The 27,964-nt window shown below is 69.5% G+C and overlaps 1 protein-coding gene across 1 annotated transcript; it reads left to right on the top strand.

The window, feature by feature from the left end:
• Positions 1-55: 55 nt before the first annotated feature.
• LOC148592702 (nuclear mitotic apparatus protein 1-like) lies at positions 56-27,673 on the top strand. Its single transcript, XM_088534057.1, has 24 exons — positions 56-97; positions 865-953; positions 2,494-2,573; positions 2,694-2,776; positions 3,518-3,598; positions 5,011-5,095; positions 5,436-5,547; positions 5,750-5,898; positions 8,260-8,371; positions 8,558-8,675; positions 9,821-9,961; positions 11,757-11,876; positions 14,179-16,236; positions 16,870-17,616; positions 18,249-18,290; positions 18,369-18,437; positions 18,524-18,685; positions 18,768-18,895; positions 21,481-22,039; positions 22,175-22,279; positions 22,352-22,459; positions 22,545-22,637; positions 23,926-24,114; positions 27,638-27,673. The coding sequence occupies exons 1-24, from the start codon at positions 56-58 to the stop codon at positions 27,671-27,673; spliced, it is 5,508 nt and encodes a 1,835-aa protein (XP_088390183.1).
• The last annotated feature ends 291 nt before the right edge of the window (positions 27,674-27,964 follow it).

Raw genomic sequence — 27,964 nt, 5'->3', positions numbered from 1 at the left:
CTCCGTCCCGCCGCTCTCCGCAGGTGACGGGGCCGTCGCCGTCGCCGCTTCCGCGATGCCGCTGCAGGACGCGAGGGCTGCGGCGCTGCTGGCCTGGGTACGGGAACGGGAACGGGAACGGGAACGGGAACGGGAACGGCCGGGATGGGAGCGCGGCCGGGCGGGAAGCAGCTCAGGATGGGGAACAACTCGGGATGGGGAGCAGATCCGGTTGGGAAGCAGCTCGGGATGGGGAACAACTCGGGATGGGGAGCAGCTCAGGATGGGAGCGTGTCCGGGTGGGAAGCAGGTTGGGATGGGGAGCAGATCCAGTTGGGAAGCAGCCCGGGATGGGAAGCAACCCAGAATGGGAGCAGCTTGGGATGGGGAGCAGCTTGGAATGGGAAGCAGATCCAGCTGGGAAGCAGCTTGGGGCAGGAAGCAGCCAGGGATGGGGAGCAGCTCGGGATGGGAAGCAGCTCGGGGTGGGAAGCAGATCCAGCTGGGAAGCACCTCGGGATGGGGAGCAGCCTGGGTTTGGGGAGCAGCTCCGGTTGGGAAGCAGCCCGGGTTTGGGAAGCAGCTCAGGATGGGAAGCAGCCTGGGATGGGAAGCTGCTCCGGTGGGGAAGCAGCCGGGAATTGGGGTCCAGCCTGGGTTTGGGGAGCAGCTCCGGTTGGGAAGCAGCTCAGGATGGGATGCAGCCTGGGGTAGGAAGCCGCTCCGGTTGGGAAACCGCTCCATGGGGAAGGTGCTCTGGTTGGGAAGCCGCTCCGTGGGGAAGCCGCTCCATGGGGAAGCGGCTCCGGTCGGGAAGGGGCCGGGCAGCGGTTGGGATGCGGGGCCGGCGCCGGGAATGCCGCGGTCCTCACGGCTCCCGCGCAGGTCGGCAGCGCCGGCGGCCGCACGGAGCCCCCGGCCGCGCTGGAGCAGCTCCGGGACTGCGGAGCCTTCATCGGGATCATCAACCAGCTGTGAGCGAGCGCCGGGATCCGGCCGCATCCCGGCCTCCCCGCGGAGCCGGGCACGTCCCGGCCTGCCATTCCCATCCCCGTCCCCATCCCCATCCCCATCCCCATCCCCATCCCCATCCCCATCCCCATCCCTATCCCTATCCCCATCCCCATCCCCATCCCCCATCCCCATCCCCATCCCATCCCCATCCCCATCCCCATCCCCATCCCCATCCCCATCCCATCCCATCCCCATCCCTATCCCCATCCCATCCCCATCCCCATTCCCATCCCCATTCCCATCCCTATCCCCATCCCCATCCCCATCCCATCCCATCCCCATCCCCATCCCTATCCCCATCCCTATCCCCATCCCCATCCCCATCCCCATCCCCATCCCCATCCCCATCCCATCCCATCCCCATCCCATCCCATCCCCATCCCATCCCCATCCCCATCCCCATCCCCATCCCTATCCCTATCCCGGAAACGGGAGCCCGCACGTGGGATACATTTAATCGGCCCCGGTTAATCCATGGGGCCATGGTGGAGCGTCCCGGGGGCGGGGGGTGTCCCACGAGGAACCGGCCGGGAATTCCCGGGAGGATGAGGGAATCCCGGACGCGAGGTGCTGTCCCCGGGGCCCATCCCTGCTGGAGGGCTTGGAAGTGACCGGAGGGTCCCGGAGCAGCGTGGCAGGGCCGGCCGCAGCCCGCGCTCCGCTCGGCATTCCGGGTGTGCTCCGTGTGCTCCGGGTGCTCCGTGTGCTCCGGGTGCGCTCCGGGTGTGCTCCATGCGCTCCGGGTGCACGCCATGCGCTCCGGGTGTGCTCCATGTGTTCCGGGTGCTCCATGCGCTCCGGGTGCGCTTCATGCACTCCGGATGCGCTTTGTGTGCTCCGGGTGCACGCCATGCGCTCCGGGTGCGCTCCATGTGCTCCATGTGCTCCGGGTGCTCCAGGTGCACTCCATGCGCTCCGGGTGCGCTCCATGTGCTCCATGTGCTCCGGGTGCTCCAGGTGCACTCCATGCGCTCCGGGTGCGCTCCATGTGCTCCGGATGCTCCGGGGGCGCTCCATGCACTCTGAGTGCACTCCATGCGCTCCGGATGCGTTCCATGTGCTCCATGTGCTCCGTGTGCTCCGGGTGCACACCATGTGCTCCGGGTGCGCTCCATGTGCTCCATGTGCTCCGGGTGCGCTCCATGCACTCTGGGTGCGCTCCATGTGCTCCGGGCGCTCCGTGCGCTCCATGCGCTCCGGGTGCTCCATGCGCTCCGGGTGCTCCATGTGCTCCGGCTGCTCCATGCGCTCCGGGTGCTCCATGCACTCCGGATGCTCCATGTGCTCCATGTGCTCCGGGCGCTCCGTGCGCTCCAGGCGCTCCATGCGCTCCATGTGCTCTGGGTGCTCCGGGTGCTCCATGTGCTCCGGCTGCTCCATGCGCTCCGGGTGCTCCGTGCGCTCCGGATGCTCCATGTGCTCCGTGTGCTCCGTGCGCTCCGTGCGCTCCGGGCTCTCCGTGCACTCCCGGTGCTCCGTGCGAGCTCCGCTCTCTCCCAGGCACAGGACACCGGAGGGCGACTCGGCGCTGGAGCGGCCGCTCCCGGAGCGGGTCGGATTCGTGTGCGACTTCCTGCAGAGTAAGCGGGAGCGCGGAGCGGGAAGCGGCTCCACATTCCCGGTGGGAGCGGAGCGGGAAGCAGCTCCCCCGGGAAGCGGCTCCGCGTCCCGGTGCCAGCGGCCGCTCCGTGTCCCCGCAGGGCGCGGGAAGCAGCGCCCGGCCCCGGAGCCGCCGGTGTCGGAGCAGAAGCTGCTGCAGGGCGACGAGCTGGAGCTGGCCAAGGTGGCGTGGGGACACGGGGACACGTGGGGACGGGGGGGGCACATGGGGACGGCGGGGACGCGTGGGGACGGCGGGGACACGTGGGGACGGCAGGATGCGCGGGGATGGCGGGATGCACACGGGAACGCCAGGATGTGCATGGGGATGGCGGGATGAGCACGGCCGCAGCGGGATGCGCACGGGACGGCGGGACAGCAGGACACGGACAGGGATGGCAGGATGCATCCCGGTGGGATGTGTGCGGCCACGGCGGGACGTGCAGGGACCCCGGGACACGTGTGGGGACCCCAGGGCACACAGGGACCCCAGGACACACTTGGGGACAGCAGGACGGGCACGGGGACCCCGGGATGCGCAGGGACCCCAGGACACGTGGGGACCCCAGGGCACATGGGGACCCCAGGACATGCGGGGACCCTGGGACACGTGGGGACCCTGGGACACGTGGGGACCCCTGGATGCGTGGGGACCCTGGGACACGTGGGGACCCCAGGGCACACTGGGACCCTAGGACGTGCGGGGACAGCCGGACGCGCATGGGGACCCCAGGGTGTACAGGGACCACGGGACACGCGTGGGGACCCCGGGACGTGCGTGGGGACCCCGGGACACATGGGGACCCCAGGGCACATGGGGACCCTGGGACACGCACGGGGACCCCAGGGCACGCGTGGGGACCCCGGGACACGTGTGGGGACCCCGGACACACGGGGCCATGCGGCCGCGCTCCCGTCCCCGCAGGTGGCCGCCCTGCTGCTCTATCACACGTCCCTGGGCAGCCGCAGCCCGGCCGACTGCAGCCAGCTGGAGTATCCGGTGCAGGTACCGCGGGGCGGGAGCGGGGCTGGCGCGGCTCCGGGATCCTGGGAATGCCGGGGGGGAGCGGGGCTGGCGCGGCTCCGGGATCCTGGGAATGCCGGGGGGGGCGGGAGCGGGGCTGGCGCGGCTCCGGGATCCTGGGAATGACGGGGGGGTGGGAACGGGGCTGGGAGCGGCTCCGGGATCATTGGGAATGACGGGGGGGTGGGAACAGCGCTGCAGGTGCGGGGGCCTTCCCGGGGCTCCGGGATCATTGGGAATGCCGGGGGGGTCGGGAGCGGCGCTCCGGGCGCCAGGGCCTTTCCCGGTGCTCTGGGATCCTTGGGAATGACAGGGGGGGTGGGAGCGGCGCTGTGGGCACCAGGGCCTGCCCGGTGCTCTGGGATCCTTGGGAATGATCGGGGGGCGGGAGCGGCGCTCCGGGCACGGGGCCTTCCCAGTGCTCCGGGATCTTTGGGAATGATGGGGGGGATCGGGAGCGGCACTCCATGCGCAGGGCCTTCCCGGCGCTCCGGGATCCTTGGGAATGACGGGGAGGTCGGGAGCGGTGCTCCGTGCTTAGGGGCCTTTCCCGGTGCTTCGGGTTTCCTGGGAATGCTGGGGAGGTCGGGAGTGGCACTCCGTGCCCTGGGGCCTTCCCGGTGCTCCGGAATCCTGGGAATGACAGGGAGGTCAGGAGCAGCGCTCTGTGCGTGGGCGCTGGGGCCTTTCCCGGTGCTCCGGAATCCTGGGAATGACAGGGAGGTCAGGAGCAGCGCTCTGTGCGTGGGCGCTGGGGCCTTTCCCGGTGCTCCGGGATCCTTGGGAATGCTGGGAGCGGTGCTGTGTGCGTGGGGGCCTTCCGTGCGCTTCATGTTCCCGGGAACACCGGGGAGGTTGGGAGAGGCGCTCCGTGTGCTGGGGCCTTCCCGGTGCTCCGGGATCCCTGGGAATGCCGGGGAGGTCGGGAGTGGCGCTCCGTGTGCTCCGGGTTCCCAGGAACGCCAGGGAGGTCGGGAGCGGCGCTCCGTGTGCCGGGGCCTTTCCCGTGCGCTCTGGGCTCCCGGGAATGCTGGGGGGGTCCGGAGCGGCGCTCCATGCGCTCCGGGTTCCCGGGAACGCCGGCGGGTCCGGAGCGGCGCTCCGTGCGCTATCCCTTCCCCGCTCCCGGGAACGCCGGCGGGTCCGGAGCGGCGCTCCGTGCGCTCTGGGATCCCGGGAATGCCGGCAGGTTCCGGAGCGGCGCTCCGTGCGCTATCCCTTCCCCGCTCCCGGGAACGCCGGCGGGTCCGGAGCGGCGCTCCGTGCGCTCCGGGCTCCCGGGAACGCCGGCGGGTCCGGAGCGGCGCTCCGTGCGCTATCCCTTCCCCGCTCCCAGGAACGCCGGCGGGTTCCGGAGCGGCGCTCCATGCGCTATCCCTTCCCCGCTCCCGCAGGTGGAGCTGGCCGCGATCCTGCGCTTCCTCCTGGAGCACGAGGAGAGCCTGGGCCGGGAGCTGGAGACCTTCCTGCAGGACACGGGTGAGCGGGGACCCCGTGGGGACCCCGTGGGGTTGGGGACATCCCGGTGCCCAGGGCCGGTCCCATCCGACCGCGCGGAGCTCCCGGCCGTTCCGCTCCGCCGAGGGGCCTCGTTATCCCATTCCCATCCTGGAGGCCGGAGCCGGCCTCCGTGTGCATCCCGGGGCCTCCTGCGAGGAGGATCCCCCCATTCCCACCGGAATGCACAGGCTGCCCGGAGAGGCTGTGGAGTCTCCTGCTCTGGAGATCCCCAACCCGCCGGGATGCGCCCGGGTGCCCCGTGTGTCCCTGCTGGAGCATCCCGGGATGCTCCGCGGTGACGGTGACGTTTTCCCGGCAGCGCCCGGCTCGGAGCAGCGGTCGCCGCCGCCGCGGCGGGACGTGCGCTTCCTGGAGCTGCAGAAGATCGCGTCCTCCTCATCCTCATCCTCCTCCTCCTCCTCCGTGCACAGGTACCGCGGGCCTCCCCTCGGAGCCTCCGCTCCGTCCATTTGGAGGCTCCAAGCGCCGGGGCGCACGGAACGGGCTCGCGTTCCCGCCGGGATCCGGCAGCGAATTCCCAGCAAAGCGGGAGCTCCGATGCCGGGAACGGAGCCGGGTCGGGAGCCGGGGGCCTCCGTGGGGTCCGGGCGCCGAATCCGCCGCTTCCCGCAGCCTCCCGCCCGCGTCGCCCGTGGGGGACGTGATGCGGACGCCGCAATTCCAGCTGCGGCGCCTGCGGAAGCAGCTGGCCGCGGAGCGGGAGAACCGGGACGAGCTGGAGCTGGAGCTGGCGGAGAACCGCAGGCTGCTCACGGAGAAGGGTGAGGAGCCGGCGGGAATGCCGGGAATGCCGAGGGGTGGGAATGCCGGGAATGCCGAGCGCGGAGCATCCCGGCGCGGCCGCGGGGCTCCCGCATCCGCTCGGCGTTCCCGGAGCCGGCAGCGCGTGGGGCTCCTGGGGTCCGGCACTGCGACGGTGACGGGATCGTCCCCACGGTGGTGGCACCTTGTCCCCGTGACGGTGACATCCCGTCCCCGTGATGGTGGCACCTTGTCCCCGCGGTGGTGACACCCCATCCCCATGACGCTGACGGGCTCGTCCCCGTGATGGTGACGGGATCGTCCCCGCAGCGGTGGCACCTTGTCCCTGTGACGGTGACACCTTGTCCCCATGATGGTGGCACCTGGTCCCCATGACGGTGACACCCCGTCCCCTTGATGGCGATGGGATCGTCCCCGTGGCGGTGGCACCTTGTCCCTGTGACGGTGGCATCCTGTCCCTGTGGTGGTGACACCTTGTCCCTATGATGGTGACACCTTGTCCCCATGACGGTGACACCCCATCCCCATGATGGTGACACCTCGTCCCTGTGACGGTGACACCCCGTCCCCGTGGCGGTGACACCCTGTCCCCATGACACTGACGGGCTTGTCCCCATGATGGTGACGGGATCGTCCCCATGATGGTGGCACCTCATCCCTGCGGTGGTGGCACCTTGTCCCCATCACGCTGACGGGCTTGTCCCCGTGATGGTGACGGGATCATCCCCGCGGTGGTGGCACCTTGTCCCCGTGACGGTGGCACCCTGTCCCCGCGGCGCTGATGCCCCGTCCCCATGATGGTGACGGGATCGTCCCCGCGGTGGTGACACCTCGTCCCCATGATGGTGACACCCCGTCCCTGTGGCGATGGCACCTCGTCCCCATGACGCTGACGGGCTTGTCCCCGTGATGGTGACGGGATCGTCCCTGCGGTGGTGGCACCTTGTCCCTGTGACGGTGACACCCCGTCCCCACGGTGGTGGCACCTTGTCCCCGTGGAGGTGGCACCCTGTCCCCGCGGCGCTGATGCCCCATCCCCATGATGGTGATGGGCTCGTCCCTATGACGGTGACACCCCATCCCCGTGACGGTGGCACCCCGTCCCCATGATGGTGATGGGATCGTCCCTATGACGGTGACACCCCGTCCCCGTGACGGTGGCACCTCGTCCTCATGACAGTGGCACCTCGTCCCTGTGGTGGTGACACCCCGTCCCCATGACAGTGCCGCCCTATCCCCATGATGGTGACGGGATTGTCCCCGTGATGGTGGCACCTTGTCCCCATGATGGTGACGGGATCGTCCCCGCGGTGGTGACACCCCGTCCCCATGATGGTGACACCCCATCCCCATGATGGTGACACCCCGTCCCTGTGATGGTGACACCCTGTCCCCATGACGCTGACGGGCTTGTCCCCGCGATGGTGACGGGATCGTCCCCGCGGTGGTGGCACCTTGTCCCCGTGACGGTGACACCCTGTCCCCGCGGCGCTGATGCCCCGTCCCCATGATGGTGACGGGATCGTCCCTGTGACGGTGACACCCCGTCCCCGTGGCGGTGACGCCCCGTCCCCGTGATGGTGACACCCTGTCCCCGTGATGGTGACACCTTGTCCCCATGATGGTGACGGGATCGTCCCCATGACGGTGGCACCTTGTCCCCATGACGGTGACACCCCGTCCCTGCGGCGCTGACGCCCCGTCCCCATGATGGTGACGGGATTGTCCCCGTGATGGTGACGGGATCGTCCCCGTGATGGTGACGGGATCATCCCCGCGGTGGTGGCACCTTGTCCCTGTGACGGTGACACCCTGTCCCCACGGTGGTGGCACCTTGTCCCCATGGAGGTGGCACCCTGTCCCCGCGGCGCTGATGCCCCGTCCCCATGATGGTGACAGGCTCGTCCCCGTGATGGTGGCACCTTGTCCCTGTGACGGTGACGCCCCATCCCTGTGATGGTGACACCCTGTCCTCATGATGGTGACGGGATCGTCCCCGTGGTGGTGGCACCTTGTCCCTGTGACGGGGACACCCCGTCCCCATGACAGTGACACCCTGTCCCCGTGATGGTGACGGGATCGTCCCTATGATGGTGACACCCCGTCCCTGCGGCGCTGACGCCCCGTCCCCATGATGGTGACGGGATTGTCCCTGTGATGGTGGCACCTTGTCCCCATGATGGTGACGGGACCGTCCCTATGATGGTGACACCCCGTCCCCGTGGCGCTGCCGCCCCGTCCCCATGATGGTGACGGGATTGTCCCTGTGATGGTGGCACCTTGTCCCCATGACGGTGACACCTCGTCCCCATGACGCTGACGCCCCGTCCCCGCGGCGCTGCCGCCCCGTCCCCCCGCAGACGCGCAGCTCTCGCTGCTGCAGCAGCGCGTCGAGCGCCTGGCGCTGCTGCACGAGCGGCAGGACAAGCCGGAGCCGCAGGAGCTGCAGGAGCTGCGCGACAAGAACGACAGGTCGGTGCCTCCGCGGAGGCCGGGGACGGAGCCGCCTCCGCTGCACCCGCCTCCCCTTCCGCATCCCGGACCCTTCCATCCCTGGAAACGGCGGCTCCTCCCGCGCGGAGAGGCCGCTCCGGTGCCGAAATCCCGGGGGTTTCCGTGGGGCCTCCGCGGCCTCAGCGCCGGCCTCCCCTCGCGCAGCCTCCTGGCGCGGCTGCACGAGGCCCTGCGGCAGAGCCAGGAGCTCAAGACGGAGAAGGGCCAGATGGAGCGCAGGATCGGGCAGCTCTCCGAGGAGAACGGGGACCTCTCCTTCAAGGTGCCCGCGCGGCCGGGGGGCCCCGGGGCGGCGCCGGCCTCGCCGCTGCCGTCCCCACCGGAGCCTCCCGGGCTTCGCTTTGGCTCCCTGGTTAACGGGACGGGATGGGGGTCCCCCCTTGCGCTGCCCCGTGCCGTGGTCCAGAGTGGAGGGATGTGGTGGCACCGCGCGGCCACCCTGCATCAGGGAGGCCCTACGGTGGCACCGGCCTCCACAGTGGAGACCCCACCGCTGCCTTCCCCCCCTATCCCGCTCCCTGGAGCCTCCCGGGTTTCCCTTTGGCTCCCTGGTTAACGGGATGGGACGGGGGTCCCCCCTTGCGCTGCCCCGTGCCGTGGGCCAGAGCGGAGGGACGCGGTGGCACCGCGCGGTGGCCCTGCACCAGGGAGGCCCCATGACGGCACCGGCCTCCACAGTGGAGGCCCCGCTGCCTTCCCCCCCTATCCCGCTCCCTGGAGCCTCCCAGGCTTCGCTTTGGCTCCCTGGTTAACGGGATGGGACGAGGATGCCCCCTCGCTGCCCCGTGCCGTGGGCCAGGGCGGAGGGACGCGGTGGCACCGCGCGGTGGCCCCGCGCCAGAGAGGCCCCACGGCGGCACCGGCCTCCATGGTGGAGGCCCCACTGCTGCCATCCCCTCCCTGGAGCCTCCCGGGCTTCGCTTTGGCTCCCTGGTTAATGGGATGGGATGGGGTCCCCCCTTGCGCTGCCCTGTGCCGTGGGCCGGGGAGGAGGGACGTGGTGGCACCGCGTGGAGGCCCCATGACGGCACCAGCCTCCACAGTGGAGGCCCTGCTGCCTTCCCCCCTATCCCGCTCCCTGGAGCCTCCCGGGTTTCCCTTTGGCTCCCTGGTTAATGGGATGGGGTCCCCCCCTCGCTGCCCCGTGCCGAGGGCCAGGGCGGAGGGACGCGGTGACACCGTGTGGTCACCCTGCGTCAGGGAGGCCCCACGGCGGCACCGGCCTCCGCAGTGGAGGCCCCACCGCTGCCTTGCCCCCTATCCCACTCCCTGGAGCCTCCCGGGTTTCCCTTTGGCTCCCTGGTTAACGGGATGGGATGGGACGGGACGGGACGGGACGGGGTCCCCCCTCGCGGTGGCGGTGGCGCCGTGCCGGGCGGGATGCGGCGCTGAGCGGCCCCTCCGCAGCTGCGGGAGATCGGCAGCCACCTGGTGCAGCTGCAGGAGGCCCTCAACGAGCTCTCCGAGGAGCACAACGCGGCGCTGGCGCAGGCGCAGGGCAAGCAGGCGCAGCTGGAGGGCGAGCTGCGCGCCGCGCTGCACGACAAGGTGGGGGCGCGGGGACGCGGGGACATGGGACGGGGACATGGGGGACGGGGACATGTGGGACAAGGTGGGCAGCGTGGGGACACGTGGGACGGGGACATGGGGGACGGGACACGTGGGATGGGGACATGCGGGACAAGGTGGGGGCGCGGGGACGCGGGGACGCGGGATTGGGACATGGGGGACAAGGTGGGGGCGCGGGGACGTGGGGACACGTGGGACGGGGACATGGGGGACGGGGACATGCGGGACAAGGTGGGAGCGCGGGGACACGGGGACACGGGACGGGGACATGGGGGACAAGGTGGGGGCGCGGGGACGCGGGGACACGCGGGACGGGGACATGGGGGACGGGGACATGCGGGACAAGGTGGGTGGTGCGGGGACATGGGGACACGCGGGACAGGGACATGGGACGGGGACATGCGGGACAAGGTGGGGGCGCGGGGACGCGGGGACATGGGACAGGGACATGGGGGACGGGGACATGCGGGACAAGGTGGGGGCGCGGGGACACGGGGACACGGGACAGGGACATGGGGGATGGGGACATGTGGGACAAGGTGGGTGGTGCGGGGACACAGGGACACATGGGACGGGGACATGGGGGATGGGGACATGCGGGGCAAGGTGGGGGCGTGGGGACACGGGGACACGCGGGACGGGGACATGGGACGGGGACATGCGGGACGGGGACATGCAGGACAGGGTGAGCGGGATGGGGAAATGCGGGACGGGGACATGTGGGACAGGGAGAGTGGGACGGGGAGCTGCAGGACAAGGTGAACAGGATGGGGACATGTGGGACAAGCTGAGCGGCATGGGGAAATGCAGGATACAGGACAAGGCGAGCGGGGCAGGGAAATGCAGGACAAGGTGAACGGGACAGGGAGCTGCGGGCAGGACGAGCGGGATGGGGACATGCGGGATGGGGACATGCGGGATGGGGACATGTGGGACAGGGACATGTGGGACAGGACGAGCGGGATGGGGAAATGCGGGACAAGGTGAGCGGGACAGGGTGAGCAGGATGGGGAAACATGTGGGACGGGGACATGTGGGACAGGACGAGTGGGACGGGGACATGCGGGATGGGGACATGTGGGATGGGGACATGTGGGACGGGGACATGTGGGACAGGACGAGCGGGATGGGGACACACGGGACAGGATGAGCAGGATGGGGAAATGCGGGACAAGGTGAGCGGGACAGGGAAAAGCGGGACAGGGCGAGCGGGACAGGGACATGGGGGACAGGGCGAGAGGGACAGGGAAATGCGGGATGCAGGACAAGGTGAGCAGGACGGGGACATGCGGGACAGGGTGAGTGGGATGGGGACATGCAGGGCAGGGACATGCAGGACGGGGCGAGCGGAACGGGGACATGTGGGACAAGGTGAGCGGGACGGGGACATGCAGGATGGGGCGAGCGGGACAGAGCGAGCGGGACAGGGACATGCGGGATGGGGACATGTGGGACAAGGTGAGCAGCATGGGGACATTCAGGACATGGACATGCGGGACAGGGCAAGCGGGATGGGGAAATGCAGGACAAGGTGAGCGGGACAGGGAAAAGCGGGATACAGGACAAGGCGAGCAAGGCAGGGAAATGCAGGACAAGGTGAGCGGGATGGGGACATGTGGGACAAGGTGAACGGGACAGGGACATGTGGGATGGGGACATGCAGGACAGGACGAGCGGGACGGGGCCGCCCGCGGATCCTTCCCTGCGGAGCGGGCAGGGATCCCCCCGTGTTTGCGCTCGGCTTTTCCCGACGTTCCCGCCGTCTCCGCCGCAGAAATGCTCCGAGGAGAAGCTGGAGATCCTGCAGGGAAAGGTGTCCCTGCTGGAGGAGCAGCTGGCCGAGCAGCGGGACAAGGCGCAGGAGAAGGGAGAGGTCCTGGGGGACGCACTCCAGGTACGGGACATCCCGGGAGCGCCGCTGGGAACGCCGGGAGAGCCGAGCGGGGCCGGGGGGGCTGGGAATTCCGCCCCGTCCGATGGGACACGGAGGGGACGGCCGGGACCGCGGGGATCCCGCGTGCTCCGGGTGTCCCGGCCGCTTCCCGGAGCGGCCGCGTTCGGCCGGGGGCACCTGCCCGGCTAGGACACAGGCGGGAGCAACCGGGAATGTGGTGGGAGCAACCAGGAATGTGGCGGGAGCGATCGGGAATGTGGTGGGAGTGATTGGGAATGTGGTGGGAGTGATTGGGAATGTGGCGGGAGAGATTGGGAATGTGGTGGGAGGCCATTGGGAATGTGGTGGGAGCGACTGGGAATGTGGCGGGAGTGATCGGGAACATGATGAGAGGCAATTGGGAATGTGGTGGGAGCGATCGGGAATGTGGCGGGAGATATTGGGAATGTGGCAAGAGAGATTGGGAATGTGGTGGGAGTAATTGGGAATGTGGTGGGAGCGATCGGGAATGTGGTGGGAGAGATTGGGAATGTGGTGGGAGTGATTGGGAATGTGGCGGGAGCAATCGGGAATGTGGTGGGAGCGATCAGGAATGTGGTGGGAGTGATTGGGAATGTGGCGGGAGTGATTGGGAATGTGGCGGGAGCGATTGGGAATGTGGCAGGAGAGATTGGGAATGTGGCGGGAGTGGTTGGGAATGTGGTGGGAGTGATTGGGAATGTGGCGGGAGAGATTGGGTATGTGGTGGGAGCGATCGGGAATGTGGTGGGAGGTGATTGGGAACATGATGGGAGGCGATTGGGAATGTGGTGGGAGGCGATTGGGAATGTATCGGGAGCAACCGGGAATGTGGTGGGAGTGATCAGGAATGTGCGGGAGCAATTGGGAGTGTGGCAGGAGCAATCGGGAATGTGGCTGGAGCGATCGGGAATGTGGTGGGAGCAATCAGGAACATCATGGGAGGCGATTGGGAATGTGGCGGGAGCAATTGGGAATGTGGCAGGAGCAATTGGGAATGTGGCGGGAAGCAATTGGAAATGTGGTGGGAGCGATCAGGAATGTGCAGGAGTGATTGGGAATGTGGCGGGGGCGACCGGGAATGTGGCGGGAGCAATCGGGAATGTGGTAGGAGTGATCAGGAACATGATGGGAGGCGATTGGGAATGTGGCGGGAGGTGATCAGGAACATGATGGGAGGCAGGAGCAATCGGGAATGTGGTGGAAGCGATTGGGAATGTGGTGGGAGGTGATCGGGAATGTGGCAGGAGCGATTGGGAATGTGGCGGGAGCAACCGGGAATGTGTGGGAGCAATCGGGAATGTGGTGGGAGCGATTGGGAATGTGGCCGGAGTGATCGGGAATGTGGTGGGAGTGACTGGGAATGTGGTGGGAGCGATTGGGAATGTGGTGGGAGGCGATTGGGAATGTGGTGGGAGCGATTGGGAATGTGGTGGGAGCAACTGGGAATGTGGTGGGAGCGATTGGGAACATGGCGGGAGCAATCAGGAACATGATGGGAGGCAATTGGCAATGTTGGAGCAACTGGGAATGTGGCAGGAGGCAGCTGGGAATGTGGCGGGAGCGATCGGGAATGTGGCAGGAGCGATTGGGAACATGATGGGAGGCGATTGGGAACATGGCGGGAGGTGATCAGGAACGTGGCAGGAATGATCGGGAATGTGGTGGGAGTGATTGGGAACATGATGGGAGGCGATTGGGAATGTGGGAGCAACTGGGAATGTGGCGGGAGCGATCGGGAACATGATGGGAGGCGATTGGGAACATGGCAGGAGGTGATCAGGAACGTGGCAGGAATGATCGGGAATGTGGCGGGAGTGATTGGGAACATGATGGGAGGCGATTGGGAATGTGGGAGCAACTGGGAATGTGGCGGGAGCGATCGGGAACATGATGGGAGGCGATTGGGAATGTGGGAGCAACTGGGAATGTGGTGGGAGCGATTGGGATCATGATGGGAGGCAATCGGGAATGTGGCAGGAGCGATTGGGAATGTGGCGGGAGGCAATCGGGAACATGATGGGAGGCAATCGGGAATGTGGCGGGAGCAATCGGGAACGTGGCGGGAGGCGATCGGGAACGCGCAGGTGGATCTGGCCGCTCTCCAGCGCCATCCGCTCCTGCTCGGCCTCCGCGCGGCTCCCGTGGGGATCCCGGGAATGCAGGAATTGCGCACGGAGCCGCGCGGCGCGGGAGGGCGGTGGATCCCGCGCCCCGGAGCGGCCAAACCGGGATCCGGTGACGCTCCGGGGGCTCCTTCCCATTCCCGCCCCGTTCCCGGCAGCTGGAGGAGCTGAAGCAGGAGGCGTCGGGGCTGTCGGCGAAGGTGCAGGAGCTGCAGGAGGCGCAGGGGCTGCGCGAGGCCGAGCTGCAGCGGGAGCTGCGCGCGCAGGAGGCGGCGGCGGCGGCGCGGCTGGACGCGCTGCGGCTGCAGCGGGAGCGGGAGGCGGCGGCGCTGCAGCGGCGCGCCGACGAGGAGCGGGCGCGCGCCGACGCGCTGCAGCGGGAGCTGGGGCTGCGCGCGGAGCAGCTCGGCGGGAGCCTGCAGCGCGGGGAGGAGGCGCTGCGGGAGCGGGACGCGGCGCTGCGGGAGAGGGATGTGGCACTGCAGGAGAGGGATGCGGCGCTGCGGGAGAGGGATGCAGCAATGCAGGAGAGGGATGCGGCAATGCGGGAGCGGGATACAGTGCGCGAGGAGGCGCTGCGGGAACGGGACGCGGCAATGCGGGAGCGGGATGCGGCAATGCAGGAGAGGGATGCGGCAATGCGGGAGCAGGATGCGGCGCTCCGGGAGCGGGATGCGGCGCTGCTGGAACGGGATGCGGCAATGCAGGAGAGGGATGCGGCAGTGCGGGAGCGGGACGCGGCGCTGCAGGAGAGGGATGCGGCAATGCGGGAGCGGGATGCAGCAATGCGGGAACAGGATGCAGCGCGCGAGGAGAGGGATGCAGCACTGCGGGAGCGGGATGCGGCGCTGCAGGAACGGGATGCAGCAATGCGGGAACAGGATGCAGTGCGCAAGGAGGCAATGCAGGAGCGGGACGCGGCGCTGCAGGAGCGGGATGCGGCAATGCGGGAACGGGATACAGTGCGCGAGGAGGCGCTGCAGGAACGGGATGCAGCAATGCGGGAACAGGATGCAGCGCGCGAGGAGGCAATGCGGGAGCGGGACGCGGCGCTGCAGGAGCGGGATGCGGCAATGCGGGAACGGGATGCAGTGCTGCAGGAGAGGGATGCAGCGCTGCAGGAACGGGATGCAGCGCGCGAGGAGGCGCTGCAGGAGCGGGACGCAGCAATGCGGGAACGGGATGCAGCGCGGCAGGAACGGGATGCAGTGCTGCAGGAGAGGGATGCGGCACTGCAGGAACGGGATGCAGCGCTGCGGGAGCGCGAGGATGCACTGCAGGAGCAGGATGCATCGCGACGGGAACGGGATGCAGCGTGCGAGGAGGTGCTGCGGGAGCGGGACGCGGCGCTGCAGGAGCGGGATGCAGCGCTGCGGGAGCGCGAGGATGCACTGCGGGAACGGGATGCAGCGCTGCAGGAGCGGGATGCGGCGCGCACGGAGGCGCTGCGGGAACGGGATGTGGCACGGCAGGAGCGGGATACAACACTGCAGGAGCGGGATGCGGCATGCAAGGAGGCGCTGCGGGAGTGGGATGCGGCGCTGCAGGAGAAGGATGCGGCGCTGCAGGAGCGGGAGGCAGCGCTGCGGGAGCGGGATTCAGCATGCAAGGAGGCGCTGCGGGAGCGGGATGCGGCGCTGCAGGAGCGCAAGGATGCGGTGCAGGAGCGGGATGCAGCGCTGCAGGAGCGGGATGCAGCACTGCGGGAACGGGACGCGGCGCGGCAGGAACGGGACGCAGCGCTGCGGGAGCGTGACGCTGCAGCGCAGGAGCGGGCTGCAGCGCTGCAGGAACACACCGCGGCGCAGCAGCAGCTGCAGCAGCAGCGGGCCGAGCTGGCGCGCCGCGTGCAGGAGCTGCAGGGCAGCGCGGCGGCGCAGGAGGCCGCGGCGGCGGCGCGGCTGCGCGAGCTGGAGGGGCGGCTGCGCGAGAGCCAGCAGGGCCGCGAGCGGGCGGCGCGGGACGGCGCGCGGCTGCAGGGGCGGCTGCTGCAGCTCGAGGAGTCGCTGCGCAACACGGAGGGCATCCTGGAGGACGAGCAGCGCCGCGCGGCCGACAGCCTCGAGGGCAGCCTGGCCCGCGTGGCGCAGCTGGAGGCCGAGGCGCTGCGGCTGGCGCAGCAGCGCGAGCGGGCGCTGCAGGAGAGCGGCCGCGAGCGGGAGCGCAGGCAGGCGCTGGAGCTGCAGCTGCGGCAACGCGGGGAGGAAGGGGAGCGCGCGGGGCCGCGGGAGCAGCCGCGGGAGCAGCCGCAGGAGATGCAGAGGCTGCAGGAGATGCAGAGGCCGCAGGAGCAACTGCAGGAGCTGCAGAGGCCGCAGGAGCAGCAGAGGCCACAGGAGCAAATGCAGGAGCTGCAGAGGCCACAGGAGCTGCAGAGGCCACAGGAGCAAGTGCAGGAGCTGCAGAGGCCACAGGAGCAACTGCAGGAGCTGCAGAGGCCACAGGAGCAGCAGAGGCCGCAGGAGATGCAGAGGCCGCAGGAGCTGCAGCCCCATGCAGAGCTCTGCACCCTGCCGGAGAGGCCGGCGGCCTCCGCGCGCGCAGCCGAGGGGATCCGCATGGATGCAATCCCGCGGGATGCAGAGGAGCCAATGCTGCAAGGGGATGCGCCGCGAGCCTCCCCGGAGGCTGCCGGGAGCCGGGACGAGCGCACGGAGAGCACGGAGGCTTCCCAACGGGAACGCGGCTCCACCCGGGAGAATCCGGAGGAGGCCGGGCCGCTCCGCGCGCAGCTGGAGCGGAGCCGCCGGGAGCAGCGGGAGGCGGCGGCGGCGCTGGAGGCCGCGCGCGGGGAGGCCGCGGAGCTGCAGCGGCTGCTGGAGGCGGCGCGGGCGGCGCGGGAGCTGCAGGCGGCCGCGGCCGAGGGGCTGCGCGCGGAGCTGGCGCAGCGCGCGCAGGAGCTGCAGCGCACGGGCGGCCTCGTGGGCAGCCTGGAGCACGAGGTGCAGCTCCTGCAGCGGCAGCTGGCCGAGAAGGAGGGCGAGAGCAAGGAGCTCAAGCGGCTGGTGCTGGCCGAGGCCGAGAAGAGCAAGAAGCTGGAGGAGCGGCTGCGGCTGCTGCAGGCCGAGATGGCGACGGCGGCGGCGCGCGCGGCCGAGCGCTGCTCGCTCATGCAGGTGGAGGTGCAGCGCTGCCAGGACGAGCTGGACAAGCAGCGCGGCGCCGCCGAGGCGCTGCGGCGCGAGCGGCACGCGCAGGGCGAGCGCGAGGACGAGCTGCGGCGCGAGCTGCGGGGCTGCCGGGACGCGCAGGCGCAGCAGGAGCAGCGGCTGTGCGCGCTGCAGCAGGAGCTGGGCAAGGCGCAGGCGCTGGCGGCGGAGCTGGCGCCGCTGCAGCGGCGCTGCCAGCAGCTGCAGCAGGAGCGCGCGGCGCTGGAGGGGCGGCACCGCGGCGAGCTGGAGCGGCTGCAGCTGCAGGCGGCCGAGCGGGAGCGCGCGCTGCAGCGGCTGCAGCGGGAGGACGCCGAGCGCGGCGCCGCGCTGCAGCGCGCCCGCGCGCAGGCCGACGAGGCCGCCCGCGAGCTGCGGGCCCTGAGCTGCAGCCACGAGCGGAGCGAGGCCGAGGCGCTGCGGGAGCGGCAGCAGCTGCGGGCGCAGGTAGGGATGCGGGGGACGGAGCGCTGCGGGGCCTGCGGGAATCGGCTGCAGGGCCCCGCGGGGTGGGAATCCTGCTGGAGCGGCCACCGGGGGTTGCAGCATGCCCGGGGGTTGCAGCGAGTGCAGGGTTGCAGCGCGCACGGGGATTCCAGCGTGCGTGGGGTTTGCAGCATGCACAGGGGTTGCAGCTCACTTGCAGGGGTTGCAGCGTGCCCGGGGGTTGCAGCGTGCCAGGGGGTTGCAGCGCACGCAGGGGTTGCAGCGCACGCAGGGGTTGCAGCATGTGGGGGTTGCAGCGCACGCAGGGGTTGCAGCGTGCCAGGGGGTTGCAGCGCGCGCAGGGGTTGCAGCGCACGCAGGGGTTGCATCATGCCAGGGGGTTGCAGCGCACGCAGGGGTTGCAGCATGCCAGGGGGTTGCAGCGCACGCAGGGGTTGCAGCGCACGCAGGGGTTGCAGTGTGCCAGGGGGTTGCAGCGCACGCAGGGGTTGCAGCACGCGGGGGTTGCAGCGTTCCAGGGGGTTGCAGTGCACGCAGGGGTTGCAGTGCACGCGGGGGTTGCAGCACACGCAGGGGTTGCAGCGCACGCGGGGGTTGCAGCGCACGCAGCGGTTGCCGCTCACTCGCCGCAGGTGGAGCAGCTGGAGTCGCTGCGGAGGGCGCAGGCCGAGCAGGTACCGCAGCCCCGCGCGGCGCCGCCGCAACGGGGGGTCCCCGCGGCGCCGCGCGGGCCGTGACCGTCGCTCCCGCAGCTGCAGGAGCTGTGCGCGGCGCTGGCGCAGCAGCAGGAGGACGCGCGGGCGCAGCGGCAGCGCGGCGAGGTGGGCGCACGACGGGCGACGCTGCGTGGGCACAGGGGGGCCACCGTGGGCACCCCCGAACCGGCCCTGTCCCCCCTTGGGTGCAGGAGCTGCAGGAGCTGCAGGCGGAGGCCGCGCGCGGGCGCATGGAGCTGGCCGGGAAGCTGGAGCGGCTGGAGCGGGACAACGCGGCGCTGCGGGACGCGGCGCGGCGCGCGCAGGACGCCGAGCGCGGCCTCGAGGAGCGCGTCCGCGGCCTGGAGGCGCAGGTGGGGGCGCATGGCGCTGCAGCAGTGCATGCGTGGGTGCGTGCATGCGCCGCGCGGCGCTCACGGCCGCCCCCATGCGCAGGTGGAGGCGGCCGAGCGGCGGCTGCGCGAGCGCGACGGGGACCAGGGGAGGCAGCGGGTGACACCAGGTGACCTGAGCACGGACAGCCTGGAGCTGAGCACGGACGAGGGGCCGCCCGAGCCCGGCAGGTACCGCGCGCTGCGACGAGCTGCAACGCGCTGCAACGTGCTGCAACGCGCTGCAACACACTGCAATGCGCTGCGACGCGCTGCAATGCGCTGCAATGCATTGCAACGCGCTGCAACACACTGCAATGCGCTGCAACGTGCTGCAACGTGCTGCAACACGCTGCAATGCGCTGCGACGCGCTGCGACACGCTGCAACGCACTGCAATGCGCTGCAATGCATTGCAGCGCGCTGCAACACACTGCAACGCGCTGCAATGCGCTGCAATGCACCGCAATGCATTGCAATGCGTTGCAATGCACCGTGACGTGCTGCAATGTGCCACAATGTGCCGCAATGCGCTGCAACATGTTGCAATGTGCCGCAACGCAGTGCTATGTGCCGCAACACACTGCAACGCACTGCAACACGCTGCAATGCGCTGCAATGTGCTGCAATGCATTGCAAAGCGCTGCAATGCACCGCAATGCATTGCAACGCATTGCAATGCACCGCGACGTGCTGCAATGTGCCGCAATGTGCCGCAATGCGCTGCAACATGTTGCAATGTGCCGCGACGCAGTGCTATGTGCCGCAACACGCTGCAACGCGCCGCGACGTGCTGCAATGTGCCATGATGCGCTGCAACGCGCTGCAACTCGCTGCGACATGTTGCAACGCGCTGCAAGGTGCTGCAATGCGCCGCAATGCACTGCAATGCATTGCAACACGTTGCTATGCGATGCAATGTGCCGCAACGTGCTGCAAGGTGATGCCATGCGCCGCAATGCGCCGCGACGCGCTGCAATGCACTGCAATGCACCATGACACGCTGCAGTGTGCCACGATGAGCCGCAACGTGCTGCAATGCGCTGCAATGTGCCGCAACATGTTGCAATGCGCTGCACCGCAGTGCAATGCGCCACAACATGCTGCGATGAGCCGCAACGCGCTGCCATGTGCTGCAATGCACTGCAAGGCACCGTGATGTGCTGCAATGCACTGCAAGGCACCGTGATGTGCTGCAATGCGCTGCAATGTGCCACAATGTGCTGCAATGTGCTGCAACGTGCTGCAACACGTTGCAATGCACCGCAATGCATTGCAACGCATTGCAACGCACCGTGACGTGCTGCAATGTGCCGCAATGTGCCGCAATGCGCCGCAACATGTTGCAATGTGCCGCGACGCAGTGCTATGTGCCGCAACACGCTGCAATGCGCTGCGACGTGCTGCAATGTGCCATGATGCGCTGCAACGCGCTGCAACATGTTGCAACGTGCTGCAACGCGCTGCAAGGTGCTGCAATGCGCCGCAATGCACTGCAATGCATTGCAACACGTTGCTATGCGATGCAATGTGCCGCAACGCGCTACAAGGTGATGCAATGCGCCGCAATGCGCCGCGGCGCGCTGCGATGCACTGCAATGCACCATGACACGCTGCAGTGTGCCACGATGAGCCGCAACGTGCTGCAATGCGCTGCAATGTGCCGCAACATGTTGCAATGCGCTGCACCACGGTGCAATGCGCCACAACATGCTGCGATGAGCCGCAACGCGCTGCCATGTGCTGCAATGCACTGCAATGCACCGTGATGTGCTGCAATGCGCTGCAATGTGCCACAATGTGCTGCAATGTGCTGCAACGTGCTGCAACACGTTGCAATGCACCGCAATGCATTGCAACGCATTGCAACGCACCGTGACGTGCTGCAATGTGCCGCAATGTGCCGCAATGCGCCGCAACATGTTGCAATGTGCCGCGACGCAGTGCTATGTGCCGCAACACGCTGCAATGCGCTGCGACGTGCTGCAATGTGCCATGATGCGCTGCAACGCGCTGCAACATGTTGCAACGTGCTGCAACGCGCTGCAAGGTGCTGCAATGCGCCGCAATGCACTGCAATGCATTGCAACACGTTGCTATGCGATGCAATGTGCCGCAACGCGCTACAAGGTGATGCCATGCGCCGCAATGCGCCGCGGCGCGCTGCGATGCACTGCAATGCACCATGACACGCTGCAGTGTGCCACGATGAGCCGCAACGTGCTGCAATGCGCTGCAATGTGCCACAACATGTTGCAATGCGCTGCACCGTGGTGCAATGCGCCACAACATGCTGCAATGCGCTGCAATGCGCCACAATGTGCTGCAATGTGCTGCAACGCGCTGCAAGGTGCTGCAATGCGCCGCAACGGTCTGCAATGCGTTGCAATGCGCTGCAGCATGCTGCAATGCGCCGCAATGCGCTGCAATGCGCTGCGATGCACCGCAATGGGCCGCAACATGCTGCAATGCGTCGCAAAGCACTGCAATGTGCCACGACATGCCGCAACGTGCTGCAATGCGCTGCAATGTACCGCAATGTACCGCAATGTGCCGCGACGTGCTGCAATGTGCCGCGACGTGCTGCAATGCACAGCAACGCGCCACAATGCGCTGCAACGTGCTGCGACGTGCCGCGACGTGCCGCGACGTGCTGCAACATGGTGCAACGCACTGCAATGCGCTGCGACGTGCTGCAATGCACAGCAACGCGCCGCAAGGCGCTGCGACGTGCTGCAAGACGCCGCAACGCGCCCCAAACCCGCCGTGTCCCCGCAGGAGGCCGCGCCGGCGCTCGCGCTCGGCCGCGTCGGCGCAGCCGGGCGCCGCGGAGTCCCCGGCGTCGCGGCGCCTCCCGCGCAGCGCCGAGTCCCTGCAGTCCCTGCAGTCCCTGCAGTCCCTCGAGTCCCTCCACTCGACGCCCGCAGCCGGCGGCGACCCCTGGCCGGGCTGGGGCTGCCGCACGCGCTCGGCGCGCCGCCGCACCACGCAGATCATCGACATCACCATGACCAAGGCGAGCGGCGCCCCCGCGTCCCCCATGTCCCCCATGGGCCATCCTGACCCCCGCGTCCCTCCCGTCGCGCAGACGACGCGGGAGCCGCCGCCGCAGCCGGATGCGTCGCCGTCGCCGGCGCTGCGGGCGCTGCCGGGCTACCGTGCGGCCGCGCGTGGCAACCTGCGGCGCTCGCTGGCCGCCAGCGGCGCCAGCCTCTACCCGGGGACGTGCCAGGACGAGCCGGAGCCGCCGGGGAGCTGGGACCGCATCGCGGAGCTGCAGCAGCGCAACCGCGCGTGCCCGCCGCACCTCAAGAGCTGCTACCCGCTGGAGAGCAGGGTGAGAGCCGCATGCAGCACCGCAGCGCTGCATCGGCATCGTGGTGCTGCATCGGCATCACGGCACCGCGTCGGCACCGCGGCGCTGCATCTGCATCGCTGCAGCCACTCAGCATCGCTGCCTCCTCCTCCGCAGCCCGCTACGGCGCTCGGCACCATCACGGACGAGGAGCTCAAGACGGGCGACCCGGAGGAGACGCTGCGGCGCGCGAGCATGCAGCCCCTGCAGCGCATGCAGCCGGCGCGGAGCACGCAGCCGAGCATGCAGCCGGCGCAGCACACGCAGCCCATGCAGCCCATGCAGCCCATGCAGCCGGCCGCGCGCCGCAGCGCGCTCGTTGCCGCCGGCCCCGGCGTGGCCACGCGGCTGCAGCGCAAGCGCCTCTCGGACGAGTCGCACCAGGGCCCCGGGACGCCCGAGGTAGCGCCGCGCGCGCGTCCCCCCACGTGTCCCCCCGCGTGTCCCCCGCTGCCACCCCCGCGCGTGTCCCCGCGTGTCCCCGCAGGCCAAGAGGCCGCCCAGCTGCTTCCCGCGGCCGCCGACGCCGCGCGAGCGCCGCAGCGCCCGGACGCAGCGCGCCGAGACGCCCGGCAAGACGGTGAGCGCAGCGGAGACCCCCGCGTCGCCGACGTGTCCCCCGCGTCCCCCGCGTCACCACCGTGTCACCACCGTGTCCCCCGCGTCACCGACGTGTCCCCTGTGTCCCCCGCATCCCCCCATCACCACCATGTCACCACCGTGTCCCCCGTGTCCCCCGCGTCACCGCCGTGTCCCCTGTGTCCCCCCCATCACCGCCGTGTCCCCACGTCCCCCCGTCACCGCCGTGTCCCCCCACATCCCCCCACGTCACCACCGTGTCCCCCGCGTCCCCCCGTCACCACCGTGTCCCCCGTGTCCCCCCCGTCACCGCCGTGTCCCCCCACATCCCCCCACGTCACCGCCGTGTCCCCCGCGTCCCCCCGTCACCGCCGTGTCCCCCGTGTCCCCCCCGTCCCCCCGTCACCGCCGTGTCACCACCGTGTCCCCCCGTCACCACCGTGTCCCCGCATCCCCCCCATGTCACTGCCGTGTCCTCCATGTCCCCCGCGTCTCCCCATGTAACCACGTCCCCCACGTCCCCCCCATGTCCCCCCCGTGTCCCCCACGTCCCTCCGTGTCCCCACGGTGTCCCCCGCGTCCCCCCATGTCACCGCTGTGTCCCCCACGTCCCCACGGTGTCCCCCACGTCCCCGCGGTGTCCCCCGCTTCCCCCCCATGTCACCGCCGTGTCCCCCATGTCCCCCCTCGCGTCCCCCCCTGCGTCCCCCCACGTCCCCACCGTGTCCCCGCGTCCCCCCCATGTCACTGCCGTGTCCTCCATGTCCCCCGCGTCTCCCCATGTAACCACGTCCCCCACGTCCCTCCGTGTCCCCACGGTGTCCCCTGCGCCCCCCCATGTCACCGCTGTGTCCCCCACGTCCCCACGGTGTCCCCCACGTCCCCGCGGTGTCCCCCGCTTCCCCCCCACGTCCCCCCCATGTCCCCCCCGTGTCCCCCACGTCCCCCCCACGTCCCCCCCATGTCACCGCCGTGTTCCCCGCCGTGTCCCCCACGTCCCCACGGTGTCCCCCGTGTCCCCCCATGTCACCGCTGTGTCCCCCACGTCCCCCCCACGTCCCCGCTGTGTCCCCCACGTCCCCCCATGTCACCGCCGTGTCCCCCATGTCCCCCCCACGTCCCCCCCACATCCCCGCTGTGTCCCCCACGTCCCCACGGTGTCCCCCGCGTCCCCCCATGTCACCGCTGTGTCCCCCGCGTCCCCCCCACGTCCCCCCCGTGTCCCCCATGTCACCGCGTTGTCCCCCGCGTCCCCCCCACGTCACCGCGTTGTCCCCGTGTCCCCGCAGGCCGCGCGCCGCCAGTCCCTGGCCTTCAGCATCCTCAACACGCCCAAGCGCCTGGGCAGCAGCCTCCTGCGCCGCGCGGCCACCGGCAGCCCCCGCGCCGCCACGCGCCGCTCGCCACGCGCCACCGCCACCAGGGACAGGGACACGGGCAAGGACAAGGACAAGGGCAAGGGCAAGGGCAAGGGCAAGGTGGGTGTCCCGGGTCCCTCGGGGACAAGGTGGGTGTCCTGGGTGGCACCAGGTCCCTCAGGGACAGGGTGGGTGTCCCTGGTCCCCCAGGGACAGGGTGGGCGTCCAGGGTGGCACCAGGGACAGGGTGGGTGTCCCGGGTGCCACCAAGTTCCCCAAGGACAAAGTGGGTGTCCCAGGTGGCACCGGGTCCTCCAGGGGCAGGGTGGGTGTCCCAGGTGGCACCAGGTCCCTTAGGGACAGGGTGGGTGCCCCGGGTGGCACCAGGGACAGGGTGGGTGTCCTGGGTGGCACCGGGTCCCTCAGGGACAAGGTGGGTGTCCAGGTGGCACCAGGTCCATCAGGGACAGGGTGGGTGTCCTGGGTGCCCCAGGGACAAGGTGGGCGTCCAGGGTGGCACCAGGGACAGGGTGGGTGTCCCGGGTGGCATCGGGTCCCTTAGGGACAAGGTGGGTGTCCTGGGTGCCATCAGGGATAGGGTGGGTCTCCCGGGTGGCACCGGGTCCTCCAGGAACAGGGTGGGTGTCCCGGGTGCCACCAGGTCCCTCAGGTACAAGGTGGGTGTCCTGGGTCCCTCGGGGACAGGGCGGGTGTCCCGGGTGTCATCGGGTCCCTCAGGGACAGGGTGGGTGTCCTGGGTGGCACCGGGTCCCCCAGGGGCAGGGTGGGTGTCCCGAGTGGCACCAAATTCCCCAAGGACAAGGTGGGTGTCCCGGGTGGCACTGGTCCCTCAGGGACAGGGTGAGTGTCCCAGGTGGCACGAGATCCCCCGGGGACAAAGTGGGTGTCCCGGGTGGCACCGGGTCCGCCAGTGGCAGGGTGGGTGTCCCAGGTGGCATTGAGTCCCTCAGGGACAAGGTGGGTGTCCCAGGTTCCCCAGGGATAGGGTGGGTGTCCCGGGTGCCACCAGGTCCCTCAGGGACAGGGTGGGTGTCCTGGGTCCCTCGGGGACAAGGTGGGTGTCCCAGGTGGCACCGGGTCCCCCAGGGACAAGGTGGGTGTCCTGGGTGCCATCAGGTCCCCCAAGGACAAGGTGCGTGTCCCAGGTGGCACCACGTCCCTCAGGGACAGAGTAGGTGTCCTGGGTGGCACCAGGTCCCTTAGGGACAGTGTGGGTGTCCCAGGTGTCATTGGGTCCCTCAAGGACAAGGTGGGTGCCCCAGGTGGCACCAGGGACAGGGTGGGTGTCCTGGGTGGCACTAGGTCCCTTAGGGACAGCGTGGGTGTCCCGGGTGTCATTGGGTCCCTCAGGGACAGGGTGGGTATCCCAGGTGTTATTGGGTCCCTTAGGGACAAGGTAGGTGTCCCAGGTGGCACCGGGTCCCCCAGGGGCAGGGTGGGTGTCCCGAGTGGCACCAAGTTCCCCAAGGACAAGGTGGGTGTCCCAGGTGCCATCGGGTCCCCCAGGGAATGTGGGTGTCCCGGGTGCCACCAGGTCCTTTAGGGACAGGGTGGGTGTCCTGGGTGTCACCAGGTCCCTCAGGGACAAGGTGGGTGTCCTGGGTGCCATCAGGGACAGGGTGGGTGTCCTGGGTGTCATTGGGTCCCTCAGGGACAGCGTGGGTGTCCTGGGTGGCACCAGGTTCCCCAAGGACAAGGTGGGTGTTCCAGGTGGCACCAGGTCCCCAAGGACAGGGCGGGTGTCCCGGGTGGCACCAGGTCCCTTAGGGACAGCGTGGGTGTCCCGGGTGTCACTGGGTCCCCCATAGACAAGGTAGGTGTCCCAGGTGGCACCAAGTTCCCCAAGGACAAGGTGGGTGTCCCAGATGCCACCAGGTCCTTTAGGGACAGGGTGGGTGTCCTGGGTGGCACCAGGTCCCTCAGGGACAGGGTGGGTGTCCCAGGTGCCACCAGGTCCCCTGGGGAAGGTGGGTGTCCCTGGTGGCATTGGATCCTTCAGGGACAAGGTGGGTGTCCCGGGTGGCACCGGGTCCCCCGGGGACAGGGTGGGTGTCCCAGGTGTCACTGGGTCCCCCACGGACAAGGTGGGTGTCCCGGGTGGCACCGGGGACAGGGTGGGTGTCCCAGGTGCCACCAGGTGCCCTGGGGAAGGTGGGTGTCCCAGGTGGCACCGGGTCCGCCAGGGGCAGGGTGGGTGTCACGGGTGGCATTGGGTCCCTTAGGGACAGGGTAGGTGTCCTGGGTGCCACCAGGTCCCCCAGGGAAGGTGGGTGTCCTGGGTGCCACCAGGGACAGGGTGGGTGTCCCGAGTGGCACCAAGTTCCCCAAGGACAAAGTGGGTGTCCCGGGTTCCCCAAGGACAAAGTGGGTGTCCTGGGTGCCACCAGGTCCCACAGGGACAGGGTGGGTATCACAGGTGTCACCGGGTCCCTCAGGGACAGGGTGGGTGTCCCGGGTGCCACCAGGTCCCCTGGGGAAGGTGGGTGTCCCGGGTGGCATTGGGTCCCTCAGGGACAAGGTGGGTGTCGCGGGTGGCACCGGGGACAGGGTGGGTGTCCCAGGTGCCACCTGGTCCCCGCACTCTCCCCGTGTCCCCATGTCCCCGCTCCCCGCGCTGTCCCCGTGTCCCCGCTCACGGTGCTGTCCCCATGTTCCCACTCTCTCCCCGTGTCCCTGTGTCCCCGCTCCCTGCGCTGTTCCCATGTCCCCACCGTGTCCCCACGCTCTCCCCATGTCCCCATGTCCCCACGCTCTCCCTGTGTCCCCGCACTGTCCCCATGTCCCCGCACTGTCCCCATGTCCCCATGTCCCCGCTCTGTCCCCGTTCGCGGCACTGTCCCCTGTCCCCGTGTCCCCACACTGTCCCCATGTCCCCGCGCTGTCCCCGCTCACAGTGCTGTCCCCATGTCCCCACGTCCCCACACTGTCCCCATGTCCCCACACTGTCCCCGCGCTGTCCCCATGTCCTCCTGCTGTCCCCGCTCACAGCACTGTCCCCATGTCCCCACACTGTCCCCATGTCCCCACGCTGCCCCCGTGTCCCCACGCTGTCCCCATGTCCCCATGTCCCCGCGCTGTCCCCACTCATGGCACTGTCCCCATGTCCCCACACTGTCCCCATGTCCCTGCACTGTCCCCATGTCCCCGTGTCCCCACGCTGTCCCCTGTCCCCATGTCCCCGCGCTGTCCCCATGTCCCCACACTGTCCCGTGTCCCCACGCTGTCCCCATGTCCCCATGTCCCCGCGCTGTCCCCGCTCATGGCGCTGTCCCCATGTCCCCACGCTGTCCCCTGTCCCCGTGTCCCTGCGCTGTCCCCATGTCCCCGCGCTGTCCCCGCTCACGGTGCTGTCCCGTGTCCCCGCACTGTCCCCATGTCCCCGTGTCCCCACGCTGTCCCTGTGTCCCCACGCTGTCCCCATGTCCCCGCGCTGTCCCCGCTCATGGCACTGTCCCCATGTCCCCACACTGTCCCCATGTCCCCGTGTCCCCACGCTGTCCCCTGTCCCCGCGCTGTCCCCATGTCCCCACGCTGTCCCCACGCTGTCCCCATGTCCCCGCACTGTCCCCACGCTGTCCCCATGTCCCCGCTCACGGCGCTGTCCCCTGTCCCCGCTCCGCAGGCCCCCCGTCGCTCCCTCAAGGACACCCAGGTGTGAGGCGGCCCCGGCCCCACGGCGCCGTGGGGCAGGACGTGACGTGGGGCAGGACGTGGGGCAGGACGTGATGTGGGGCAGGACGGGGGGCAGGACGGGGGGCCCTGCTGCCCGCGGCCCCCCGGCCCCACGGGGCCTTTTAACAGCCTTTCTACGTGTAAATAAACTGGATTTCCCCAAATCGCCGCCTCCTGCGGCCCCGTCCCGCGCCGGGAGAGGGGAAGGGCCGGGATGGGGCCGGGATGGAGCTGGGATGGGGCCAGGATGGCACTGGGATGGAGCTGGGATGGAGCC

This window comes from Tinamus guttatus, unplaced genomic scaffold (assembly GCF_059628265.1).
Source record: "Tinamus guttatus ecotype Peru unplaced genomic scaffold, ASM5962826v1 Tinamus_guttatus_pri_ptg000533l, whole genome shotgun sequence".
Taxonomy (NCBI): Eukaryota; Metazoa; Chordata; class Aves; order Tinamiformes; family Tinamidae; genus Tinamus; species Tinamus guttatus.
The sequence above is the reverse complement of the archived record's forward strand: the minus strand, read 5'-3'. Positions and strand labels throughout refer to the sequence as shown.

Excerpts from the sequence above, each read along its gene's own strand:
- LOC148592702 (XM_088534057.1), top strand. The coding sequence starts at position 56 with ATGCCGCTGCAGGACGCGAGGGCTGCGGCGCTGCTGGCCTGG. Across the intron at positions 8,372-8,557 it reads CTGCGCGACAAGAACGACAG|CCTCCTGGCGCGGCTGCACG; the intron begins GTCGGTGCCTCC and ends CCCCTCGCGCAG. Across the intron at positions 22,460-22,544 it reads AGGGCCCCGGGACGCCCGAG|GCCAAGAGGCCGCCCAGCTG; the intron begins GTAGCGCCGCGC and ends GTGTCCCCGCAG.